This window comes from Corvus kubaryi, unplaced genomic scaffold (assembly GCF_017639235.1).
Source record: "Corvus kubaryi isolate FWS band 111438036 unplaced genomic scaffold, C.kubaryi_AGA036_p1.0 split1-37355, whole genome shotgun sequence".
Lineage (NCBI taxonomy): Eukaryota > Metazoa > Chordata > Aves > Passeriformes > Corvidae > Corvus > Corvus kubaryi.
In genome coordinates this window covers 3,553,597-3,577,411 of record NW_024582078.1, presented here as the reverse complement: position 1 = coordinate 3,577,411, position 23,815 = coordinate 3,553,597, and the positions used below count along the sequence as shown (strand labels likewise).

Below are 23,815 nucleotides of genomic sequence, written 5' to 3'. Positions count from 1 at the left end.
GGCTGTCATGGTCCCCTCCCCATCCCTGACAAGCCCTGTGTCCTTGACTCCTGGCCAAAGGTCTTTAACGTGAACCCACCCCAAACGCTCACCACCTGCCAAACCTCTGTCAGAGCAGCAGCATCTCCCAGTCTGGGCTGGCCTGGAGCCAGTGGCTCCTGGGCACAGGCTTTGTATCCCAATCCAGAGCCTTGTGCAGCCCCCTGCGCTCCTCTGGCACCGCAGCTGCTGCTGCTGGGATGGTTCTGCACATTCCCACAGAGTGCTGCCTTCCCCAGAAACTTTCCTGGCTGTCTCCACTGCAGGAATCCAGATGGCTATTCTTCATCTTTCATACAATCTGCTCACGCCAGGCTCAGCTGGAGCTGAGCGCAGCTCGGCGTGGAAGGGCTGGCAAACCTCTGCTCGCATCAGGCAGGACTGAGAAACTTTGGGGGATTTGGATGCCTGCTGGATGCTGCAGAGAGCTTTACCCTGCAGCTGCAGGCCAAGCTGTGAGTCAGGGTTGGTGTCACATAAGAGCAGGGAGTGGTTTCAGGGCTATTTTCAGTGTCCAGGGAACACAAACCCAGTGCACTTGTTTTACTCTTGGGGCGTGTCAACATCCGGGCTCCCCATCCCTGCAAGTGTCCAAGGCCAGGCTGGATGGGGCTCTGGGTAACCTGGGATAGTGGAATGGTCCCCCACCATGGCAGGGGGTTTGGAATGACATGAGCTTTAGGGTCCCTTCCAACCCAAACCATTCCGGGTTCTGAGATGTGTGGCAAAGATGACCTTGGCGTAAATGGGGGCTGCATTATCTGGCTTTTAAGCAGACACTGGACACGGAGAAGCTTTTGTGTGAATGAGAACTGCCCAACCTGTGCTGGAGCTCCTGACCCCAGCATTGCTCCCCAGATCTCTCCTCTAAGGTGGACAGGCAGATCAAGAGCCGCCGAGCAAGAGACGGAGCCGAAATCACGTGGCAACCACGGAGCCTTTGGATGCAGCCTGGATCAATTGGGAAGGCTTTGCCCCCTCGCTGTGTAAAACATCCAGAGCAAATGTAGAGTGACAGGAAAGGGGTCAGTGGTCTGGGTCACCACTGAGGTGCTGGAGGAGATAATCAGACCCTTTTCCTTCCAGTTCAGTGGCTGCCAAAAACACCGGAGCGCCTCACAAAAGTGCGGGGCCCAGCCAAGCGTGAGCACTCAGAGAGGCCAGCGCTGGAGGAGCCCGGTGTCCCCACCCCAAGTGCCACTGGCGGCTCAGCCCTCGCTCACTTTGATCTGCTCCACGGGGTGAGGACGATTTGGGGGTTGTGAGTCGGGGCATGAAACGTTCACATTGCCCCGCCTCACCTGGGAGGTGGCAAACTTCTCGTGGGCTGCTTTTGTGGAGTGTTTTATGGTCCCTGGGGGACTCAGGGCAGGCTGAAGCAGCCAGCCTGGATTAGCAGTGCTGTTAATAGAACTTGAGAGCCTCTCTGCTCCGTATGGGGCTGGGCAAAGCCATAAAATGAGGTGATTTAAGAAGGCCAGATCCCACTAACCCTGCTCTGAGGGGTTTCTCTCCAAAGCTCTCCCAAGGAACATATTGGAGTTTGCTGCTGTTTAGCTCAAATCTTCCTCTCCAAACAAGGCTTCGGTGCTGATTGCATCTCCAAAAAGGCTCCCTGCCGGGGATGTTTTGACAGAAAGTGTGATAAAATATAACACAGCAGATACCGTCCCCCTCGCAATTTGTGAGGAATTTTGTAACCTGAGGGGATTAATTCCGTATCATGTTACGGCACATAGTATAGATCCTGTCCTGCTTGCTGTTCCTTTGCATACATAATGAGCGAACCTTTGAACAAATTCGTTTGTATCTGAAAAATTCGTGTGGCCGGGCTTGAGCTAATCAAGTTCCCGTCTGCAGCATCTTCCCCCCACTTTGTCCCCAGATGATCTCACAGTTATCCCGACTTTCTCAAAAGCACAAATTAAAACACTTTCTGTGCGAGCTGCAATTGCTTTTGACAACTCAATGGCTCTTTGGAACTTGGGAAACCACAAAAAAACCTCCCAGGCTCCCCAGTTCTGCTCCAGATCCCTTCTTCATCTCTTCCCTGTCATTTACACCCCGTGGAGTGGGTGGGAATGGTGGGAGTGAAATGCTGGTTTAGGAGCATGGAGATAGGTGGGGTTTGGAGGCACGCAGGCAATTCAGCAATGATAATCGATGGGATTTGGGCATTTTCGGGAATGTGTCTTTGCTGCTCACCGGGCGTTTGTGCAAATGATCAACAACTCGAGACGGGAGATTTGTTCCCCACTCCCTCTCCCTGTCAGCTTTTATTTGCCTTCCCTTGCCCTCCCGCACAATCCATAAGCCCTCCTCTTTTGCATGATTGTCTCAATTTGCATTTCCAGCAGATCCACTGACATTTGGCTGGACTCTGGGTGAAACACTCCTTGAAATTAGCCTGCACATTGAGTTTGTTCTGGGGAGATAAGAAGGGAAGTGGCAGGGGGGCCTGGGGGGAATTACACATGTGAAGCTGCGCTGGGAAAGGAGCACCAACAGCCACACTCCAGGCCAGCAATATTTCTCTGGGATTTGTTTGGGAAGCAGAATTTGTCACCGTGGGCAATAGACTCGTCTCCCTCACCCCACTGGCTTCCAATCCCAGCACAAGCCCGCCTGAGGAAGCCAAAGGATAAATTGTCTGCTCGCCTGCTCTAGAGCTGCTCTGTAGTGCTGGCAGTGTGAGACTGAGGAGGAATTTTAATTTCATGCTGTGTAAGGAGGAGTGCATGCAACAGTAGCAGCCGTATGGATTTTCACATGAATAGAGTACAGTATCCATAACAGGGCAGCAGTGTTGTCCCGCAGGTTTGCATTCTTCTCCTTTCTTTGCTGTTTTCACATTTCCCTCGCTGTCCACCCATTCTCGCACTTGCTGAAATGGGAAGTATGTCCTTGCCAGACGGGTGTACAAAGTGACGAGCCTGTTTCTCGGTTAGATGGCAATTGGCTTCAGAGACCTTTTGTTGCTTTAATTTCTGTGCAATCCAAGTGCGAGTCTGTTTTGCTTGAGAGGGAACATTTTTTAGCCTGGTGCCTCTCTTGCTCAGCTTTGCGGGTATCTAAGCACGAGCACTTTGCAGACAGTGGAGCCCATTAATGCTGCTCTGTCTTGAGAACTCTCTAAAATAGCGGGACTTAGATCGCTTGCTCGGAGGGGGAAGGAAGGTCCTGGGAATGCTTGATCAGCAGGGATGGGTTGTGTGGGGTTGGACTGGGGACTTTTTGCCCCTTTCTCCTTCCTGGTGATCTCTTTAGTCTTCACCCAAGAGCTGAAGTCACCTCAGCGGCAAAGCATTTGGTTTGTAAAACGTGTCGCGCTTTGTTCGGGGGAGGTTTTGTTCTATTTGATTTTAAAGATGTTTGTGGATTTGTTGGGGAAGGAACCTGTAGTGATTTTTCTTGAGGGTGCTGATCTAATACATTCTGCACAGCCATAAAATATGCTTTAGATAAACTTCTCCTCCTAACATCTGTGAGAGCGCTGCTCCGCTCGTTTCCATGCTAAACTGGTCGTTAATGCGCCGGCACGTCTGTCAAACCCAATCAGTTTTGCCAGGTAGGGCAGGTGGATAAATCTGTCTGCCTGCAGACACTGCTCTTCCTGATATCCCTGCATGGTAGGGAAAGGCATGAATGGGGAAAATCCTTTTCCTGGCTGCCAGGGAGGCATGAGCGTTGACAGGAGAGGAGCAGGGAAATCTCAGGATTGTCGGTGCAGAGAGAGCCTGGACACTGAGCTGGGGAAACGTGGCTGGAGAAGGGGTTTGCAGCAATGCAAGTGATTTTCTCTCCCATCCTCGTCTGTCCCTTTGACAGCTGCTGGCAGCACGCTGAGCTGAAGCCCAGCAGTGCCGGATCTGGCTCCGGACATTCCCTGCCAGCCGGTGGGAAAAATGGAGAAACCCGGCGGCGTCTCCAGATGGATGTTGCCTGACCATCCTTTACAGTCCTGGGGTGGTCAGGGCACACCCTCCACTGCCACAGTGCCCCTTGCTAGGGAGAGAGTGGATATTGGGGAAAAAACTCACAGTCAGGTTCAACCAAATAACTCCATGAGCTGCTCGTCATGAATGTGGTGAGTTCCTCTGAGGGTAATTCCAAGAGATGCTGTCATGGCCTGAGAAGGGGAGAGGTTTCCCCAGGGTACCTCTGAGAGATCCTCTCGTGGCCTGAGAAGGGACAGGTCTGTGCCTGGCATTGCTGCCTCTCCTCAGCCTGGCTTGGAGAGGCTGTTAAGGAGCTGTTTCAAGTGCAGGCTAAGAGGGAAGCTAAAGTGACCAATAAAGTCCCTCTTCAGCACTTGTGGAGCCTTTGGGATCCTCTTATAAATCAAAGCCTGCAGGTAGACTCAGGTGCAGGAGCACAGAGCCACAAACAGCATTAATGAGGCCGCGGAACATCATCCCCGCGGTGGCAGAAGCAAAGGGGAGGGTGTTTCATCTTGCAGAGCCTGTGACTCTAATGATGGTGCAAGTCCTTCAGAAGGAAAGAAGGGGCAGTCTGGGGAAAAGGACCTTCTGGGCTGGCTCGTTCCCAAAGATCCAGGAGTGTACGGAGCTGCTCATGTTGCCTGCCTGCTAATTGGAGTTGGCTGTAACTGGTTTAGAAAGCGATGGCCTTGGGGAGCTGAGATTGTTGTTTGTGTTTGTCTGGGATTAAATACAGATGGAATTAAAACGAAGGGGCGAAAAAAACAACCCCACAACAAACCCTTGATTCGAGGAGGAAGCTTTGATGGAATGAATTCGTGCTGCTGGAAGGGAGCGGGCGCTGCCGCCGCCGCCGGGCCGGGCTTTCGGTGCCATTCCCATGGAAGCAGCGGGGAAACAATGAAAGGGTAGAGACAGAAATAGAAAGCAAAAAGATGAGTGGACTCTGATGAAAGGAGTCATATTAATAATGAAAACGGGAGGGTTTGAAGCTGCTTTAGAATGAATTTTCAAGGCACGGAGCCTCTCGGGAGCAGGGGCTTTGGCGGCTGCCTCAGCCCTTTGGTGGAGGCACAAACCACAGCACTCCAGATGCTCAGAGCAGGACCCAGCTCCCAGCCAGGCTCTGGAAGCACAAACTGCAGCAAGAGACAGGGAAATACCTGGTGGGTTGGAATGGCCAGGCCAGAGGCCTCCAGCACCAGGAAAATTGGAGTCTCGTGGTTTTAGGTCAGGGCGAGATTTCTTCACAGCTGAGTGCAAACCATGACACAACCCATAAATCATGACAGTGAGAAAACACGAGGCCTGGGATCATTAGCAGATTGCACTCTGCAGATGTGTGGATGTGGAGGGGGGGCTGTGTTGGTTCTGGAGCAATGGGAAGAGAAAGGCAAGAGGGAGCTCAGCTCCCCTGGCATTGAGCAGTGGCCTCGTGCACAGAGGCTGCTGTGCCAGCACTCCCTCGCTGGGAAAATCTGTCCTGGAAGGTAACTTTCCATATCAGTTCTGAGCCTTGGCTCAGTTTATAGCTCTTATTTTAAAAGCTTTAGGAACATTTGATACCTGGTCTGTTTTTAGTGCGAGCAATTCAAACAACTGCCCTCGTTAGAACTCCAGCTTCTGGGGGCAGGGGGTGGAAAACGGGAGCCTCAGGCCCCGATGGTGTCCCTCAGGCCACTTCAAAGCTGCCTGGAGGTGAATGCGAGCAGCTCCCTTTCCTCCCAACACCTCTCTCTGCCCCTTTCAGCACCCCTGACACCTCTCCCTGGCTGGCTGCAAATCTCCTGCCAGTGCTCATTAACGTGAGCCGAGACTCCCGAGATTCCTGGGTCTGGCTGGAGTCACTTCCACCATCCCCTGGCAAAACAGAGGCTGAGAACACACCCAGGTCCCTGGGCTGTGGCTTTGCTGCAGCTTTGTCCCCTGAGAGCCGGCAGCAGACATCTCTGGGATGCTGCTGCACATCCCCAGTGGGTGCCTCAGTCCCAGCTCCCAGTCTGACCAGTCTGGGGCTGCTCTCCCACTTGTACACTGATGGATGTGAAATGGGGAAAAGAGAATAAAGGGCATCCAGCCCCTACAGAGCTGCCTCCAGCTCGTTTCACCACCTCACAGCTCCCCATGGAGCCTTAGGATGCCTGGCTTTGGGCAGGCATGGGAGATGGAGAGAGGAATTTGTGCTGGATTTAAGGCAAAGACACCACACAGCAGCCAGCACAGACTCACGTGTCAGTGGCATTCGATACTGGGGGTGTGGGCAGGAAGAATGGCCCCGAAGCTGCCTGAAAGCTGCAGTAATTCCTGGGAGACAGAAAAATTCCATCCACTGACAGCCCCAGTGTGCAAATGGGATCTCCTGTCTGGAATGCAGCAGCCAGAGGGTCCCTGTCCCTGGCCAGAGAGGGAAGGGGGGAGCACAGCGCCTGCCTGGGGGCTGGAAACACCATTTGGGACGTGCCTGCAGCTTCAGGGACACACGGAATTCTAGCACTGCCTTCGGGAACACGGTCCCCAGGAGCTGTGGGATGGGCTCTGTGCGGCTCCTCCGGGAGGCTTTGAGGGACCAGGTTGGATTTTGGCTGGAAGCGCGGTTTCCATGCAGAGGGAATGATGGCAGAGCACCAAACTGTGCCAGATCCCTGCTGCTGCTGCTGAAATCCATCTTGATGTGCTGCCATCCAGCCAGGAGGCTCTGCTCCCAGCCTGGTTCACCCCAGTGCTGGCCATGGAAAGCAGCCTGTGTCCAAAGGGAGGCAGGAGTGGGAGCTGGCTTAGCCAGGAAAGCAGCATCTGGGCTCGCTCTCCTCGGGGGCTTCTCTTTAAAAGGAGCTTTGAATTGATAAATTTCCACTCCTTTTTGTCTAAAGAAATCTGCCTGGCTTTGCTACAAAGGCGCAGCCTGCTCTGCTCGCTGCTGGTCTGTTCCTGGAGCAGGGGGACACGGAGGGGACGGAGGAGCAGGGCTGGGGACCAGAGCCTGGAGCCCAAAGCGGGGAGCCAGGCACAGCCTGTGGCCTCTGTCAGAACCGAGAGCTGGGGCTGCACAAGCACCCAGGGCTGGCTCTGCCCTGCCCCAGCACGGAAACAAATGTTCTGTAGGGATTCAGGCCACGAGGCTGGGGCTGTGCAATGGTTCTGAGCTTGCTCCTCACACGAGGGGCCTGGTTCTGGGGACTCTGCACTCTCCCAGGCACAGAAACCCAGCCCCTAGAGCAGCAGCAACCAAAACGGGCAAAACAGAGACCAAGACCTTTTTCCAAAAGCAGGCAAGCCCTTTGTGACACTGCCTAAGATGAGGAGTGAAATCCTCCTTGAGACACTCCAGCTAATACTCCTGCAATAGTATCGCTTTTAAACCTGTATTTCAGGGGACTGGCATTAAGTGTGAAGAGAGAGCTGGAGGTGTCTGTAGCTTCTATCACAGGTGAATTTTAGAAAGAAAACAGATATTTGACCGTGGCTTCAGCAGCTCAGCTCCTTGTTGCTGGGGATGGATGAAATGGTTAAGTGAAGGTGTTTTCTCTCTGTGCTTTCTTGGTTTCTCTGCCTCCCCGTTGGCACACACATCCACGTTCTCTGTTCCTCTCCCATCTGCTTCCCCTTCCCAAATTTCGAACATTTCAATCCTAAAATTTTGCCTTCATGTATATGAATGAAAGAGAAAAATATCACTGCAAACCATACGGGCTCAGTAGCTGGGATAAATTCTGATCTGCACCACAAAACCCCTCCTAGGTGTGGTCACCTCCAGCTCTGGTTGTGGTGTTGGTGCTGAGCATCCCTCACGAGGAGACTGTTTCTCTGTCGGGGTCTCAGTTGTGGCTCTCAGATGCTGAATTTAGGCAGGCGGGGGTGGTGCTGCCCTAAAATCGCGGCGTGATCACTGCGGGATGCAGATGGGGTGAGGGTGCCACTCCGACACCAGCGGAGCAGGGGCTCTGGGTGAGCTGCGGGCCTTGTTTCATGCCCAGCCCCTCGGGATGTAACTGGAGCTCGGTGGAGCAGCAGTCTGGGGGAGATGAGGCCTCTTGCAGCAATGAAAGCACTTAGAGCTGTTTAGGGAAGGCCTGGGAGGACAGCACAGGGGGAGTCGTTCCAGTGTTGAATTACTGCACCACACACGCAGTATTTGCCTAGCCAGCTAGACCTGAATTGCTGTTCAAACACTGCTTTGCTGCCTGACGTTGGCAATCAGGGAGCTAATTACACTGGATTAGGGTTTTTCTCTTAATTACATGAAAAATTTAGCGCGGCTGATGTTCACGAGGCTGCAGGGGATTAAGGCGGAAGCCGTGTGTTTATCTACAGGTCAATTATGGAAGCGAGAGCAGGAATGTGCCGGAGCTTTGTCTCTGCCATCCCTGCACCCCAGCCTGGACCCATCTCCTGCTGCTGATTTTGGGCCCTGGGCGCGAGGAGGGATTGGCTGAGCTGGCTGCTGGGGGAGCAGCAGCGGGGCGTGGGGAAGAGCTGCCTCTGGCCTGCTCCTGTGGGGTTTGTCAGCTCCGGGGTGGGTCTGTTCCACCTCCTCGTGCTCAGGAACCACAAGCAAGACCGTTCAGCACGAAGCCAGGCTCAGGCTGCTGTGTCCCGCTGGAGCAGGGCGTGCAGGCTCTCAGCTGTGCCGCTCGTGTGTTCCAAACCTGTTCTCAGCTCCAGTCCTGCAGCCACAGCCCCTTTTCCCCTCCCTCCTCCCAGTCTGGGGTGTCTGACGTGTCTGGTGTGCTTTGCCTGGATCACCCCGTGTTGTTGCTCCATCTGCCCTTGTGTCCCTGTGCCAGTGGCATCCGTGGCCACCAACAAAGAGTTGTGGCATCAGCTGTGTCCCTGTGATTGCCACCGGGGGCAACATCACCTCTTTGTGATGTGTTTTCCCTGCGGATGGGGTGAAGAGGGAGGCTCTGTGTCCACCGGTGGCTCTGCCAGGACAGGACAGGGCTGTGGCTGCTCTGCAGGGAATTTCACAGTGCTTCAGGTGTTAGACCCAGTCCTGAGTCCTGACTGGTTCAGAGGCACAGGCAGAGCACCCAGCTCCTGCAGATTCCTCTCTTTCCCCAGCTGAATTTGAAACCAAACTCTGAATCTGGGTGTTTGAGGAGCAGCAGGCTGATCCACCCACCCTCCCTCGCTGCCCTGATGCAGAACAGGGCAGTGTGTGCTGGCTCTGGGGAACTGCAGCTCCAGCACTCCCAGGACAGGGATGGACAGGGACAGAGGGACAGGGACAGACGTGTGCTCTGAGCCCAACCCAGCAAATCCTGCTGCGTTCGAGGCTGTGCTGAGCAGAGTTCCATGTGTTGCATACACAGATTATTCAGAGCCAGCTCATCTGCTTATCTGCTGATTAATTCTGTGATGCTGCAAAGGGCATGTGCTGAAGGCTTAGGGAGTAACAGTGCGGAGATGGAAGAGATTTTGCTTTTTGTTTTTATTTTTATCCTTGATCTGCCCCAGAATAGCACTAGGGAAGCAGCTCAGAGGGGCAGGAGGAGCTTTCCTCACACAGCGGGAACCTGAGCTACCTCAAACCTCTGTCTGACAGAGATGGGGGCATGAAAGAGCAGATAAGGAAGTGCAAGGAGAGATTCAGCCCCATGGATTTATACTGTAGAGCCTCCCCTCAGGAGTCTTTAATGCTTCCAGGACAGGGAAAGTACCAGGAAATGTCCCTGGGCCCCAGCCAGCCCTGCAGGTCCTGCAGGAGACACGTTCACTGCAGCTCCTGTGTGCCCAGAGATGATGAAAAAGCCCCACACACGGAGCCTGTCCCTGCTCTGTGCTTGCCCACAGCCCAGCCAGGCTGCAGGGGCAGGGGAGAGCTGAGGGAGCCGTGGGGCAGTGCCAGCTTGGCCGGGGCTCTGTCCTCACACGACCTCACTGCAGGGCTGCTCCTGCGGCCAAACCCGGCCCTGTGCGGTCAGGGACGGGCTGGGGATGGACACTGAGTCCTCTGGGGGACTCTGGGCCATTCCTAACCAGAAAATCCCATCCCCACCTGCCACTCTGCATCCTCCTGGTCACTGGGGTGCAGCAGCGATGTGGGAGAGCCTCATTTCCCGGGATTTGAGCGGAGCTGAGCGCTCTGTAATTTTCTCACATCCTCTGCCCGAGCAAGGTTAGATCTGATCAGTAACACATGACTGGCTCTGCATGCACAAGTGAAACCAAAAACATGCACGGCCTCCTCGTTCACCTGATGGCTCCTGCCTGGCCTAGAGCGGCGCAGATCCACCAGGCAGGATTTACCCACAGGTTTATAAACCCCAAAGACAATAAAATTTAGATTCTCCTATTTCCTTCTGGGTTTTGGCCTCAGAGTTTGGCTCATGTTCCAGCATTCCCGGGAGGTGCTGGGCAGGAAATCGAAGCCATTTGAAACATATTACTTACATGATGTTTTCGAAAAGGAAAGAGAATAATATTTCCTGAGGAACTCTGTGGCTCCCACCTGATCAGCTGGAAGCCGTGGCTTCGGAGAAACAGGGTTTTTGTGTGGCAATTTTTGACAGTCATTTAGTTTTTTCCTCCTTGGGGACAATCACGACTCACTGAAGCTCATTTAGAGCAAACTTCACATTAGACAGTCTTGTCTAAGTGGCTTTTGATGCCATTTTACATGGCCACTCAAGGTCAACAAAGCAAACTAAGCAAGACCAATCCCTTCAGCTGTGAAATGCAGTGCTGGAGGAGGATGTTGGTGGGGGGAGAGAGCCTGGCACGGAGCTGTGCGGGATTATTCAGCTGGAAGGGCACAGGTGAGGTGTGGACAGAGAACACAGATGCAGGGCTATTTTGGGGGCTTTGGGCAAGAGCTGCAAATGGTTTGTGACAAGCAGATACCTGGTACCTCCCTCGCCCTAAATAACACCAGAACAACACCAGCTCTGGGCTTCCTCTCATGTTTTCTGTCGATCACAGGGGCTGAGGCTCAGCACTCAGCCCTGTTTTCCTTCCCTTGGGCTGTTACTCCCTCCCCAAAGGCCACTCCCAGCTCCCTCCATCCCTGACCGTGTCCTGCAGGCAGGGACAGGGAGTTGTGGATTTCTGTGCTGGCTCATGGGTCCCTTTGGGTGCCTGCTGACACCGAGCCCAGCTCTGGGTCAGGGCGAAGATGGCAACAAGGGCAAAGAGGAAGGGAATGACCCAGGGTTTGTGGCACCCAGAGGGCTGAAGGGCAGCCTGGGGTGTGTTCCCTGCACACCCAGGGTCCCCAGCTAACCCTCCATCCCTGCTCAAGGCTGCCAGGGCCGTGGAGAACAGGATGCTTTAGGAATAAAAACCCCTCTCTGCCTGCTCCTGGAGCTGTCCCACTCTTTCTTCGCCTGTGCTTTCATTTGCTTCCCAGCTGGAAGGGAAGGAGCTGCACTGAAGCTGCCCGGAGCAGGAGGAGCAGGGGTGGGGCCGGGAAAGGATGGCAGAGGCTGAGGAGCAGCATGCAGAGGGGTCAGCATGCGGAGCTGTGGCACAGCAACACCCACCTCGTTCCTGCCTCTGGGAGGCCACAGCTTCATCCCTTTGATGGATTCCTTGCTCGGTGCCCAAATGTAAAGCCTGGAGTGGAGCAGGGCTGTTAATGATTCCCAGCTCCCAGAGAAGCACCGAGACACCTCCTCGAAAATCAAACAGGAGAGTAAAGGGAGGAGGGGCTGACCACAGGGAAAGGACAGCACTGCTCACTGGGGCTCTTCCTGAGGGGACAGATTAGAAGGGGACAGGTTTTGAGCCCTGAGCTCTCCTCCTTCTGCTCAGGGAATCCCCAGGACCCTGAGTGTTCCCACCTTTTGAGGGTTGTATCTGATGCTGCTGGAAGGTGCGAGGCTGCTGGCCCTGGACCCCCAGCCATTGTCTCTTTGCAGCAAGTGCTCCAAAAGAAAGCAGCCCTGCTCCTTCTCAGCATTCCCTCATCCCTGGAGCCCCCCAGATTTTTATTCTCTACCTTCTGCTTTTGTATTGAGCCCTCTCCTGCCCTGCATTTCCTCAGTACTATAGAAGACAATTCTTCTGGGCACCTCACACATCATTTTTTTCATCTCATCTGCTGGTTTTAGCTGATTTAGGGCTGGTCTGTGCCATGCAGTGGTTGGTTCCAGCACCAGGGTGTGCAGAGCCTTCCTGAGGGCACAGAATGGGAACGAGCTTCCCTCTGGACAGGAGCAGAGCTGGGCCTCCAGGAAAAGACAATGCTGCTGATTTAAAGCACCATCCAAAGCAATCCAACCTCGCCAGCCCAAATTTGATTCTAATGAATCCATCCCCAGAAGAATACTACTTAATTAATTAGCAGCTCATTTGCATGAGGTGGCATGTTATTAAAGTTCTGCTGCTGCAAGTGGGGCTGTGACAAGGTGTGAGCTGACAGCTTTTCAAATAAAAAGTCTTTTCAAGGAATGATCTCCCGAACTGGCAGCTTTGTTCTAAACGAGCCTCTCATGCAGTAATAAATTAAAGACATGGGGCTGCTGATTAGGCTCTGCATGGTGCCTCTGTGCCATCCTCCCTGCTTCATCCTGCAGGATCAGCTCTGCACAAGGGTGGAGGGAGCAGAAGGATGGGAGAAGGAAATAAAGGTGTGGAGAAAGAAAGAACCTCTTCAGTGGCAGTTTCTCTTAAGGGTTCGTCCTGTCAGGATCTCTGAGCTGCTGCTTCACCCCAGCAGTTGGCTCCTTCCCCTCCAGAACCCTGCAGAAAGGCAGCAAGGGATCCTTCTCCTGATCTCCTTTGTCATGGGAATGGGAAGAACTGTGTTCACGGAAGAAATGTTCATGGAATCTCTTCTGGCAGATCCAACATTGTGGGTGCACCCCAAAGCTGCTCCTTCACCTTGGCGTGGCAGCTGGGTGTCCCTGGCCAGGGGACAGTGGGGCTGTTGGACCAGGTCATGGGCTCACAGAATGGTTTGGGCTGGAGGGACCTTAAAGCTCATCCTGTTCCATGGGCAGGGACACCTCCCAGTACCCCAAGGTGCTCCAAGCCCTGTCCAACCTGGCCCTGGACACCTCCAGGGATGGGACATCCAGAATCCATTTGGTGCAGCAGCCTGCTGAGCGTGGTTTGAGCTTTAACAGGGAAGGAACAGTGGGGTTTAATTTGTTTTGTATTTCAAAACCTCCCTGGCCTTCCCTGGAGGTGAGCTCACACTCAGAAATGCCAAGATTGAGTGCTCAGGTGTCTGTTCCACCCTGGGCAGGCTGCAGTACACTTGCCAGAGGCAGGAAGCCTTCCCTGGAGGAGCAGTCCCCGACGCCTGGCGCTGCAGCCGCAGGAAGCGCGAGTTAATTTGGGTTGGTTTGTTTGTTTGTTTGTTTGTTTGCTGCGTCACCAGCGCGGTGCCCGGCGGTGTGTGGGTGCTGCAGACACAGCCCCTCTCCCCACGGAGCCGCTGCCAGCCCGGGGGGCTCTCGGTGCCCCCTCAATTAGCCCAGCGCTTCCTCTGCCTCCTGGCGCCTCTGGGGAGCTGCAGCTTCCTGGGCTGTGCCTTTGAACGCTGAGCTAACATTTCCCAAACAGAAAGGATGGGAAGCACAAGTGGGTGTGAAGCAGATGCACAGAGACGTTTCTGACACCGGTATTGGACCCACTGAGCCCTCAGCTCTGTGAGGTGTGGGGCACGGAGGCTGAGCAGAACACGCCCAGGCTGGAGGCCCCCTGCCTCCCCCTGCCCAGCTGCTGCCCCACGTTACCTGCGAGTGCCCAGGCCTGCCCCTGGCACCTGCTCCCCTCTGCCCATCCCTTTCCCAAGGAATTAGCCCAGGCATCCAGCGGCACAGCCAGGAGAGCCTGCACATCCTGCAAGGGAGGAATTGTCTGAGCCGAGGGCAATTTAATCCATGGGGAAAGGTGGGATCCAAGTGAGGCGGGGACAGAGGAGGTCTGTCCCCTTGCACCTGGGGCTTTCCTGAAGTTCAGGGAGGGGATGGAGGAGGGAAAGCTCTCCAAGAAAGGGGATTAGAGTTGGAAAACGTGAGCAGAGAGAGGTGGTCATGGCTTTGTCCCTGCCTGGATGCTCTGTGTGCCCTGTGCCCAGCAGCAGCAGCAGTGAGAGGCTGGGAAGCACAGCTGGGTTTGCTTGGATGGAGCTCTTGTGTCCCTTTGAAGTCCGAAAGGCAGAGGAATGGTGACACCTGGACACTTGTGGCCCTCATGGAGGACGGGGGAGCTGGGGGAGTCTTGGGGTGATCCCACCAAAGTGCCAGGGACCTGAAATCCAGACTTTGAGCAGTCTCCTGGCAGATGAGAGGGTGACACGATGCCAGCGGCTGCTTGTCACTGGCCCCACTGGTTCATCCCCTTCCCAGCCGGAGCTGCCACCCATCACTGATGCCACAGCTGCCCTGCTCAAGGCCCCTCTCAGGCACTCTGGGAAAGAAAGATCTGTGTGTGGAAATTTAAGGAATGTTCCTGGCACCAGCAGGCAGCGCTTGAGGAACACTCTCATCTCCAACACAACCCCAAGCAGGGCTCCCTCCAACAAACCCTTCACCAAACTGAATTCTCTCTCCAGGGTTTTGCAAGGGCAACCCCAGCAGTGATTAGTGAGTGTATTTAATGTTTAGTTGGACAGTGTAATTCGGGAAAGGATGGATTTTCTGCTCCCTCAGGGACCAGGTCCCTTGGTCTCCAGGAGCTGCTTTGCTCCCAGCCCCTTCTCCTGGCCGCGCCGTGACTCCTGCAGGGAACCCATCCATCGAGGCTTTGCCGGGCTGACTTTGGGGCAAGGACAAAGGTGATGCCCACTGTGACAGATCCATTCCAGCCTAATTTGGGAGGAATGCATAAAGAAAATGTGACAGGAGAGAAGGAGACTGGGAGATGAGGGAGCCTGCAGGTAATGAAGTTAATTGGATATGCTGATTTGAATTGGATGTGCATGTAAGGTTCGTCATTAACTTCCTCACGGACACATCTATGATTCAAAGGAAAGATACTTAATGGGATTACTGTTTCACTTGAATTCCGAGGGGGAGACTTCCCACATGCAGAGGAGGGAGCCCAGTCCATTCCTGGTGTTCCTGCCTGCAGGAGGGGCGTGCAGGGAAACTTTTCCAGGGCTGGGCTTCTCCTCCCGTGGATGGGGACGTGGTGAGGGGTGCTGCCGGAGGCTCGGGCCCCTTGCACACCTGCATTAGCAAATTCAGATCCCAGATGTGGGGTGGATTGGCAGAATGATCCTCAGAAACACCCCCACTTCCCTGGCTTTAGTAGTGATCTGGAAACGGGTCCAGTCCGGACCAGCAGCGAATCTGGGGGGTGCCTTGCTCCCAGAATTCCACAGAGGGTCTGAAGGGCTCTTGGAAACTTCTCGGGTAATGATTTGCAATTCCAGTTCTGGATTCTTCCCTCCTGGAGGTGGCTGTAGGTGTCAGAGGATGCAGGACCAAGAGCATCACACAGGCCCAGCTTTTCACTTTGTTGTCATTAAAAAAATAATCAAGTTCAGGCAGTGCCTGCTGCTCCTGGCCCTGGGAATCATCTCAGGAGCCCCTCCATTGCCTCCCTGGCTCTTTCCACATGGCAGCCCAAAGTGCTTTGGGACTCAGCAGGCGCCTGCAGATGTGGGGAGGAGCTGCAGCTCTGGAGGAGTTAATGGGTGGCCTTGCTGCAGGACCCAGGGTGGGGAATCAGTCCCTTCATGCATGGACTTATTCAGCTGTTTTTTCTGGCATCAGGCATTCCATCATGAGTCAGCCTCGTGGAAACACCCGTAATGAAAGCAGACAGGTAATTTAATCATGGAAAGTTCCTACAAAGAGATCCAATGTCTTCTAATGGGAGCCTGCTGGGAGGGACTGGAAGGGAGTGCAGAGATATCCCAGCACTGGCACTGGCTGGGCAGAACACCTGAGGGGAGCTTTCCTACAAGAGGTGTGCTGGAGCTTCATGTCCAATTAGATCCTTGAATGGCTCCTACATGGCAGCATCCTGGTGGCACAATGTGGTATTTTGCTAATCTCTGGTGGTAAAGCCCAGCTTACGCCTGCAGCTGCATTGTGGGGGTATTACAGAGCTCAGTGTGAGCCCAGCTCTGCAGGGCTGCAGCTCCCTGCACCCAGCACATCCTGCTCCATCCCGAGGGGCTGCCGCTGGCCCTGCGAGCCAGGGATGAGTTTGGATTTGCAGATTATGTCATTAGGGACTTCTCAGGAGAGATTTGTAAACATCCATCAGGAGGGGAGGGCTGCATCTGGCCCAAGCAGCTCTTCTGGTTCGTGTCCGAGTGCGGGAGCCTGTGGTGTGTCCTCCTGGGCTCTGCTGTCCCTCTGATCCCCGTTCCAGCTCACTGAGGTGCCTCTCCCCGCACCTGCCTGCTCCACCCATCCTGACCCTGCTTCCCTCTGTGCCTCTCCGTGCCATCACTGTGTCAGGAGACAGGGAGAGTGAGGGGACATAACCAAACAGCACCACCGGAGCCCAGCCCCACCCCTCTGCTCCCCTCTCCCTCATCACCGTGCCAGGATGAGCCCTGGATTCGGGATGAGCCCTGGATTTGGGACGAGCCCAGAGGTGCAGGGTTGGTCCCACGCTGCTGTTCCAGGGACAGGTCAGGAGCTGTCTGGCCCTGGGAGGGCACCCATACGTGAGGCAGACGAATTATTTCCCTCTCCAAACGTCAACAAGAAGCTTCCTGCTGTGTGAGATGATCCCTTTCTTCTTCCTCATCCACAGGAATCATCGCTCTTCTCTGACATCATCATTTGTTGCCATGGAAACCGAGCCCTGAGCAAGAGATGCAGTGGAGCATCCTGGTGTCAGTGGGTGCCTCTCAGCCCTGGGCTGTGGGCAGGGGGCTCTGGGGTATCTGGGGGCTCAACACCCACCCAGGGAGTGGGGCAGGGGGGCAGCGGGCTCTGCTGTCCCCTTGTCCCGTGCCCTGAGCCACCTCACCGTGACAGGCTCCAGGAGAGCCCCAGGGCTGCTCCCCGGCCTTCGGGGGGGCAGGAGGGTGCAGGGAGCACCCAGCACCCCTTGCTGTGTCCCAACACTCCCATTGCAGGCACAGCTCCGAGCCCTCGTCCAGGCTGGAGAAGCCATCGGGCACACGGCGCTGTCTCCAACCCAGAGCTGCAATTCCCAGTTGGAATTGGTCTGCACCAGGCTTGTCCAGTGGTATCTCTCTTTATTAGCGCTGTCTGACCTCATTACTAGAAAGAAGCTCAATTTAACGAGCTGCCGGTGCCCTGAGGGAACTCTGGAAAACAGTTGTTTTTCACAAAGGCTGCTGATCCTTCATGTCCGGAGCTTCCATTCCGGTCCGGCCATTAATCAGGCGTTTGCGTGGAGCTGTGGCTGTGGATCCCTGACAGCCCCGAGTTCTGCTGTTTATTCCTCAAGTGATTTTTGTCCCTCTGTCCCTGGTGGCTCCCAAAGCAGCGTGGGTGACTCGGGCTGCAACACCCAGTGAGGCACTGGGCTCATACTGGTGTGAGCCTGCCTCTAATTCTCGGTGTTTCACGGGGGCTGTGATGATCCTAATTCTCACAGGTGGAATTAAAGCAGGATTTGACCTTCTGCCTTCTGGGGGATTTTGCTTTCTGAAAATTCAGGGCTTTCGAGGCAGGCTTGGGCTGGCAGCTTAATCCTGCCAGAGGCTCCGTGCCTGGCTGTGGGTGTTCAGCAGACCACTCACATTCCCACCTGATGTTCTTTTATAGCACTGAAATCTCAGGAGGTAAAGAGGAGAAGAGAGAAATCCAGAAAATAAATGTGTTTGTGTGTACCCAACGTGTCTGTACATGGCAGGAGGCACCGGGGCTCTTTCCAAGGGGAGGATTTATTCGGAGCAGGGTGTAGGGGAGCGTCTCTGCTCTCGGAGGGTGAAGATCTCCTGGTATTTCCAGCTGGGGTGGCTCATTTCTCAGATAAATCATAAGATGCTTAACAGCCTGCTCCCTTACCTCCTGGGGACGTGAACCAGAAAAAAGAGCCAGCCCTTTCTGTGCTCCCTCCTGCCTCTTCCGAAGGTTTAGGCTTCGGCTTTTCCTGCCTTTGCAGCCAGGCAGGGAATAACGGAGCAGCAGAACGGGCTGGGGCAGCAGAGCCTGCCTGGAGCAGAGGGCATCTCTGGGATAAGAGGTGTTTCCAGGGCCGTGATGCCTCTCCTGCGTGGGCAGCAGGCTCATCCCGGCCCATTCCCGGCCCATTCCCGGCCCATTCCCGGCTCCCTGGCCCGGCAGCGCTGTCGCTGCGAGCCCTTGGCTCTCCCAGCCCCGCACACACCGCGTTGCCATCCAGTGGCTCTCCAAATATGCAAATCCTGGTGGGAAAGACAATGTAAATAGTTTGTTTATCCTCCTCCCTTCCCCTTGCACAGCCCCCGAGGCCATCAATTATTAACTTTGGGAAGAGAAGGCGGCTGCTGGCAGGGACGGCGTTTGTCACAGCCTGGGCTGGTTTTCCTGCAGGAGCAGGGAGTTGTTTTGGAGGGACGGAGGGATGCCTGGAGCCCGAACTGAACGGGCCGTGTGGTGCTGTGTCAGAGCTCTGCTCTCCCAGCAGAGCGGGCTGGGCTGGCTTTGCCTCACTGAAGCCGGCAGGCAGGAAAGTGGCAGCAGCATCTCCAGGTTTTCAGCAGAGATGATGCTCCAGGAGGATTCCGTGGCAGGAAGAGGTGATGGAGAGTGTCCAAGTGTCATTCTATAGGTGTCTAGAGAATTACAAAATAACTCTGCAGTGTCTTGGCTTTGCTGTTGGCTGTAGAGTTTTGTGGTCTCCTTTCAGGCTTATTTTAGAGAGAACCTTAAAAGTTTACAGTTTTCCTTCCCCCTGGATGGTCAATCACAGCTCACTGGCAGTCTCTGTGCTCACCTTGCAACCACAAAACTTTCTCATTATTTCAACTGGATTGGGAAAATCACATTGGCTCCAGTGGAGAAGGAACCTTTGCTCCAGCTCCTGCTCCCACACACTGCCTGCTGGCTCCTTACTCCCTCTCCAGCTGGGAGCTGAGATTTTTGAATTAATTCCTTTTCCTACCTTGTCCCCCTCCTCCTCCCATCACCCCACCATCCCCCGAAATAAACCCGGAATTTGGCTGCTGTGAGATCCGCTCTGATCTGTGTGTGCTCCTTGCAGATCCGGGCAGACGGCCCTCCCCAGGGCGGCATTCAGTACGAGGTGCTGACAGTGTTCAAGGACGGGAGCCCGGTGCTGCGAGACATGGCCTTCTCCATCGACCACAAGTACCTGTACGTCATGGCAGAGCGGCAGGTGAGTGTCTGCTCCCCTGACCCCTTCCTGAGGAATGTGCTCTGGAGCACACAGAGCTGAGCCCCGCGGTGCCGGGATGGGGACGAGAGGTTGGAGCGCCAGGAGGAGCTTGGGTTTTTCTGCCTGCGAGCAGAGATTGGCGTCAGTGCTCGGGGGAGAGTTGTACCTGCATGGTCCTGGCTGGAAGTGCTGGGAACTGAGCTGGTGTGGGGCTCTGAGCCGTTCGTGCCTCAGTGCTGAGCCGCAGGGATTCCAGGGCTGCTGCTTGTGCAGCGAGGCTGGCAGGCTGGGGGTCTGCGTGGGTTTGTCTGGGGGCATCCTTCAGCACAGAATCCCAGAATCCCTGAGGTTGGAAAATCCCTCCAGGATCATCGATTCCATCCTTTGCCCCATCCCGACCTTGTCCCCAGCCCAGAGCACTGAGTGCCACTTCCTTGGACACCTCCAGGGATGGGCACTCCAAACCTCCCTGGGCAGCCCCTGCCAAGGCCTGACCACCCTTTTTGTGTACAAGTTCTTCCTGAAATGGCTGAACTGATGGGGGCTTTATTTCTCTGTGTATTTCTTTGTTTGTTTAGCTATTTACCAGCGTGTTTGAAGGGGTTGCCAGTGAGTGATGCTGCACAGAGGGGGGACCAGGCTCCACTAACCCCGGCTCTGCTCTGTGCCAGTTCTGCTCCTGCCCCGGGGTGGTGCCCACCCCAAAAAAGCACAACCCAAGTGATTATGATGGGAATTGATGGCTGGCAGTCCACGGGAGGCTGGTGCTGGGGGAGCCAGAATGATGGCAATAATCTGGGGCCTTCTGTTCTTCTCTGAGGCACAGAACCACTCGGAGCCCCCCCACTCAGATTTCTGGGCTCACTGGTTCTGCTGAGCATTTTCCTGGCTGTTCCTCAGGCCTGTGGGATTCAGGTTAATAGGGCTGGTGCCTTGTGGGTGCTGGAGGCAAGGGAAGGGCTGCACCTGGAGCTGTCTGGGTGCTGTTAAATTGTTCTGTGTGCAGCGAACCCTCTGGTCACTGGCAGCTTTCCACCTGTCCTCCCTCCCACCTGCTCTGAGGTGCTGCAGGGAGGTGTTGGTGTGATCAGGGATGTTCTGATGGGGATAGAGAGCAGCTCCCCTTGTACCTTGCACTGGGAGCCTCCAGCTCCTCCCAAAGCCAGCAGAACTGTTCTTCTAACCTACGGCAAGAAAGAAAAAATTGGGAAACCCTTTGCTTGGTTATAAGGTCATTTAAAAGCAGGGAAGGAATGTTTTAGAAGAGGGCAAAGTCTTCTCCCTGCTGGAAGCATCGAGTGAATGAATCCCTGATGCTGAGGAAGGCATTTTGTGCTTGTAGGAGGCACTCAGGGACAGACACTTGCATGAGCAGCCACAAATTTCAGATCCCATTGCAGCTTGGGCTGGGATTAGATGGCAATAAAGGGGATCTGTGCAAACTTTGCAATTGAATTATTTTATTCAAATGTTAATGCTTGGTCACTTTGTGCAGGAGCCACGTGCTGCCGTGCTCCCACCAGGGAGGAAACGACCCAGTGTGGATCTCAAACAGTTGAGGAACTGTTTTCATTAGGAGCAAAATCCAGTGGGAATGCCTCTAACTCATCTTTTATGAGGCAAGAGCATCTTAATATTCATCAAAGCACTAATTTGCTTAATTGTGAAACAAAAAGATGTGAAGAGAATTAGCAAATAATAGAATATTCCTGGAATATCAACTCCATTTTCAGCCACAGCTCTGCCTTGGGGAGACTCCAGGAGCTGGGGGCTGTTGCCTCTCATTCCTTGCAGGATTTGCCACAGGATTTGCCTTTTGCCCTCGTAGCAGTGCGTGCTTTGGGTCCCAAAATCCCAGCATCCGATGCATATGGATCTTGTCAGCTCCTGTGACCCCAGTGCCCCCATCCTGGCAATGTGATAGTTCAGCAAAGTGCAGCCAAGAATATATTTTTCCCTGGGTTCTCTATAGAGGAAGCTGATGGTTGGAAAGGGGTCAGCACCAAGAGGAGGAGAGAGGTCCAGTGGCTCCAGAGGGCTGAGGCTGTAAATGGTGGGAGGTGCCCTCAGAAGGACTGAGAATGTACAGCAAAGAAAGGCCTCTGAAGGCTGGAAATTCAGAGCAAACAGAAATTCTGCCACAGGAAAATGGCACCGAGAGCAGCTGCTCCTAGCAGGGATGGGCTGCACGTTAACGTGGGGGGAGGATTGTCCAGAGCCAGGATTTGAATATCTGCTGAGACAGAAACAGGCCAAGGCCTGTGTCAGAGCACGGCTCTCGAGAAACGGCCGGGGTTGTGGAACTGAGCTGGGGAAGGGGCTCCCCAAGAGAGCTGGGGCAGCTCCTGAGCTCCTTCGGGCTCGGGGACAGCCAGCCCTGGGACGGGATCTCGGTGCAGCACCGGGACTGTGGGGATGCTTCCCGACAAAGGATGGAGCTCCTCGGCACGGAGCCCGCCTCCCTTCTGTGCTAGCAGCAGCCAGGACCAGCTTTGTGCTGAAATGCACCCGGGAAAGGAGCCTCTCCCTGCTCAGAGCTGTGGTTGTAGGCACAGCCCTTCCCCGCTCCCCTGGCTCCTGTCCCAGCCCCGTCTGTGCTTTGCTCCAGTTTTTTCCTCCCTCTTTTTTTGAGCTCTCCCTGAGCCTTTCATGTCTCGCTGCCAACTCCTTCCAAAGCAGAATATTTGACATTTGATTTCACTCCCACAAAGCACAGGAGCAACAGTTGCACAGCCCAATCCGGGGGAGAGAGGAATAAAGAAACTTTGCTTCCAGACACTCGGAGTTCTGGAACCACGCGGTTTAAGGGTGGTTATTAGGAGCTGTGTCAGGTTTCAGATACTCAGAAGGGGAAAAGAGAAGTGGTTCTGACCCTGTTTAAAGCAGGAGTTAATTTCTCTGTGTTTCTGGAGCAAACAAAGCCCATTTCTGCCCACGGGCTGAGCAAGGCTCGGAGAGAGCTGGGTGGTGATGGGAGATGGAGATGGAGATGGATGGCACTGGAAGAGCTTTGTGGGGTTCCAGGGTGGGTCTGGCAGGTGCTGACAGAGTTACTGTCCCCAAAATCCCAATTTTTGAGTCCTGTCCCCAAATTCACCATGAGTTCTGTGGTGGGTCAGTGTCGGGGGGACCAGCACGGCTGCAGTTAGGAGACCATGGCTCTTCTCAGCCACTGCCTCGTTTTCCACAGACAGGCAAATTCAATTAACAGTTTCTATCAGGAAAAAAACCAAAAACTCCACAAAAAATAAAATATTGAAGTGGAATCAGTCACGTTGCCTCTTTACTGGCCACAGGTGAGATGTGGGCATGCACCCAGGGCTGATCAAACAGCAGGTGAGGGGTTAATGGCAATGCCCTGACAAATGTGGGGCCACCAAGAGCCCCACAATTAAAAATTTCCCATTTTATCAGCGAGTCTGTCACAGAGCCCACCCCAACAACCCCTGCACGTGCAGGAAATCTTCTCTGCTTTCTTCCCTTCTGAGGGAAGGACTGGGGCTCGCAGAAGTGCTGGTGACACTGAGGAGAAGTGGCTCTGTAGTGCAGTTGTGGAGCAGGAATTGTCTGCCTGTCGGGGACACAGTCGGGTTCTTCACTGTGTGAGAGCTCGGCGCGTTCCAGTTCCACCAGCCCTGTGGGATGAAGGGGATTTGATGGCCCCAAGGCCGCAGGAGCCCCCTCTGCTCCCTGGGGCAGCAGCTCTGCCTTGGCTCCCATCCACCCCCAGCCCTGGCAGGGCTGCTGGGCACACTGCAGCCAGGCCTTATGTAAGCACCAGCAAAAGTGGGGCCAAAGATTTTTGCAGCTCTTGGCAGAAGAACGAGTTTGGCTATTTTTAAGCCGGGAGTGAGAGGAGCTCAGTCAAACCCGGGGCAGGGATTGCCGGCTCCAAAGGATTTCACCACCTAATCAAGGGCTGTAAACGTGGAATTTAAATCAGCAGGATCGAAACGCCCGCAGGAAGCACTCCTTGGAAGGAACATCCTTGTGTTGTGGGGAGGAAAACATCCCAGGAGGGCTCTTTCCATCCCTGCCAGCTCCAAGCCCTGTCCACCCTGGTTTTGAAGTCTCCAGGGACGGGGCAGCTGCAGCTGCTCCTGACCTATCCCCAGACCTGTTGCTTTTCCACCGACTGAATTTCCCCCCTCCCTTTCCACATCCATCACTGTGGCTTTAGGTAAAGAAATTGTCTTTCAGTCTGCTTTTAGGAGCAGTGAAATACTTGCTTTGCAAGTGCCCCTGTGCCAGGAGCTGCAGCTCTCCAGGGATAATTTGTTGTGCATTCCCCTGTCCTGTAACCTCAAGAGGTTTCAGTCTTGTGAAAACTGCTTTGTTTTGGACTGGACTTTCTGGATGCTGATTGAGGGGGAGGCAGACGGGAGCTGCCCAGATGATTTAGGAGAGGTTGGGATTGGAGCGAGGGCTGAGAAAAGCAGGGGAGCCCATCAGTCCTGGAGCAGCAGGGCTGTAAATACTGATGGTGTCCTGAAAAGAACTGAGAAAACATGATAAAAAATGCAGGAGATGTGGATAAAAGGGTCTGGAGTCATCAAGAGGGAAAAAATGAACTGATTAAATTTTTAACTACATTATCTGCTAGTTGAACAGCCAGTTAGCTGGACATA

The 23,815-nt window shown here is 54.5% G+C and overlaps 1 protein-coding gene across 3 annotated transcripts in view; it reads left to right on the top strand.

Moving 5' to 3' along the window:
- PLXNA2 (plexin A2) overlaps positions 1–23,815 on the top strand; it is a 139,181-nt gene that overhangs the window by 39,721 nt on the left and 75,645 nt on the right. For all 3 annotated transcript variants that reach the window (XM_042013565.1, XM_042013566.1, XM_042013567.1), the window contains exon 4: positions 19,053–19,187. In XM_042013565.1, the coding sequence (XP_041869499.1) occupies positions 19,053–19,187 (135 nt within the window). The remainder of the gene's footprint in view (positions 1–19,052; positions 19,188–23,815) is intronic.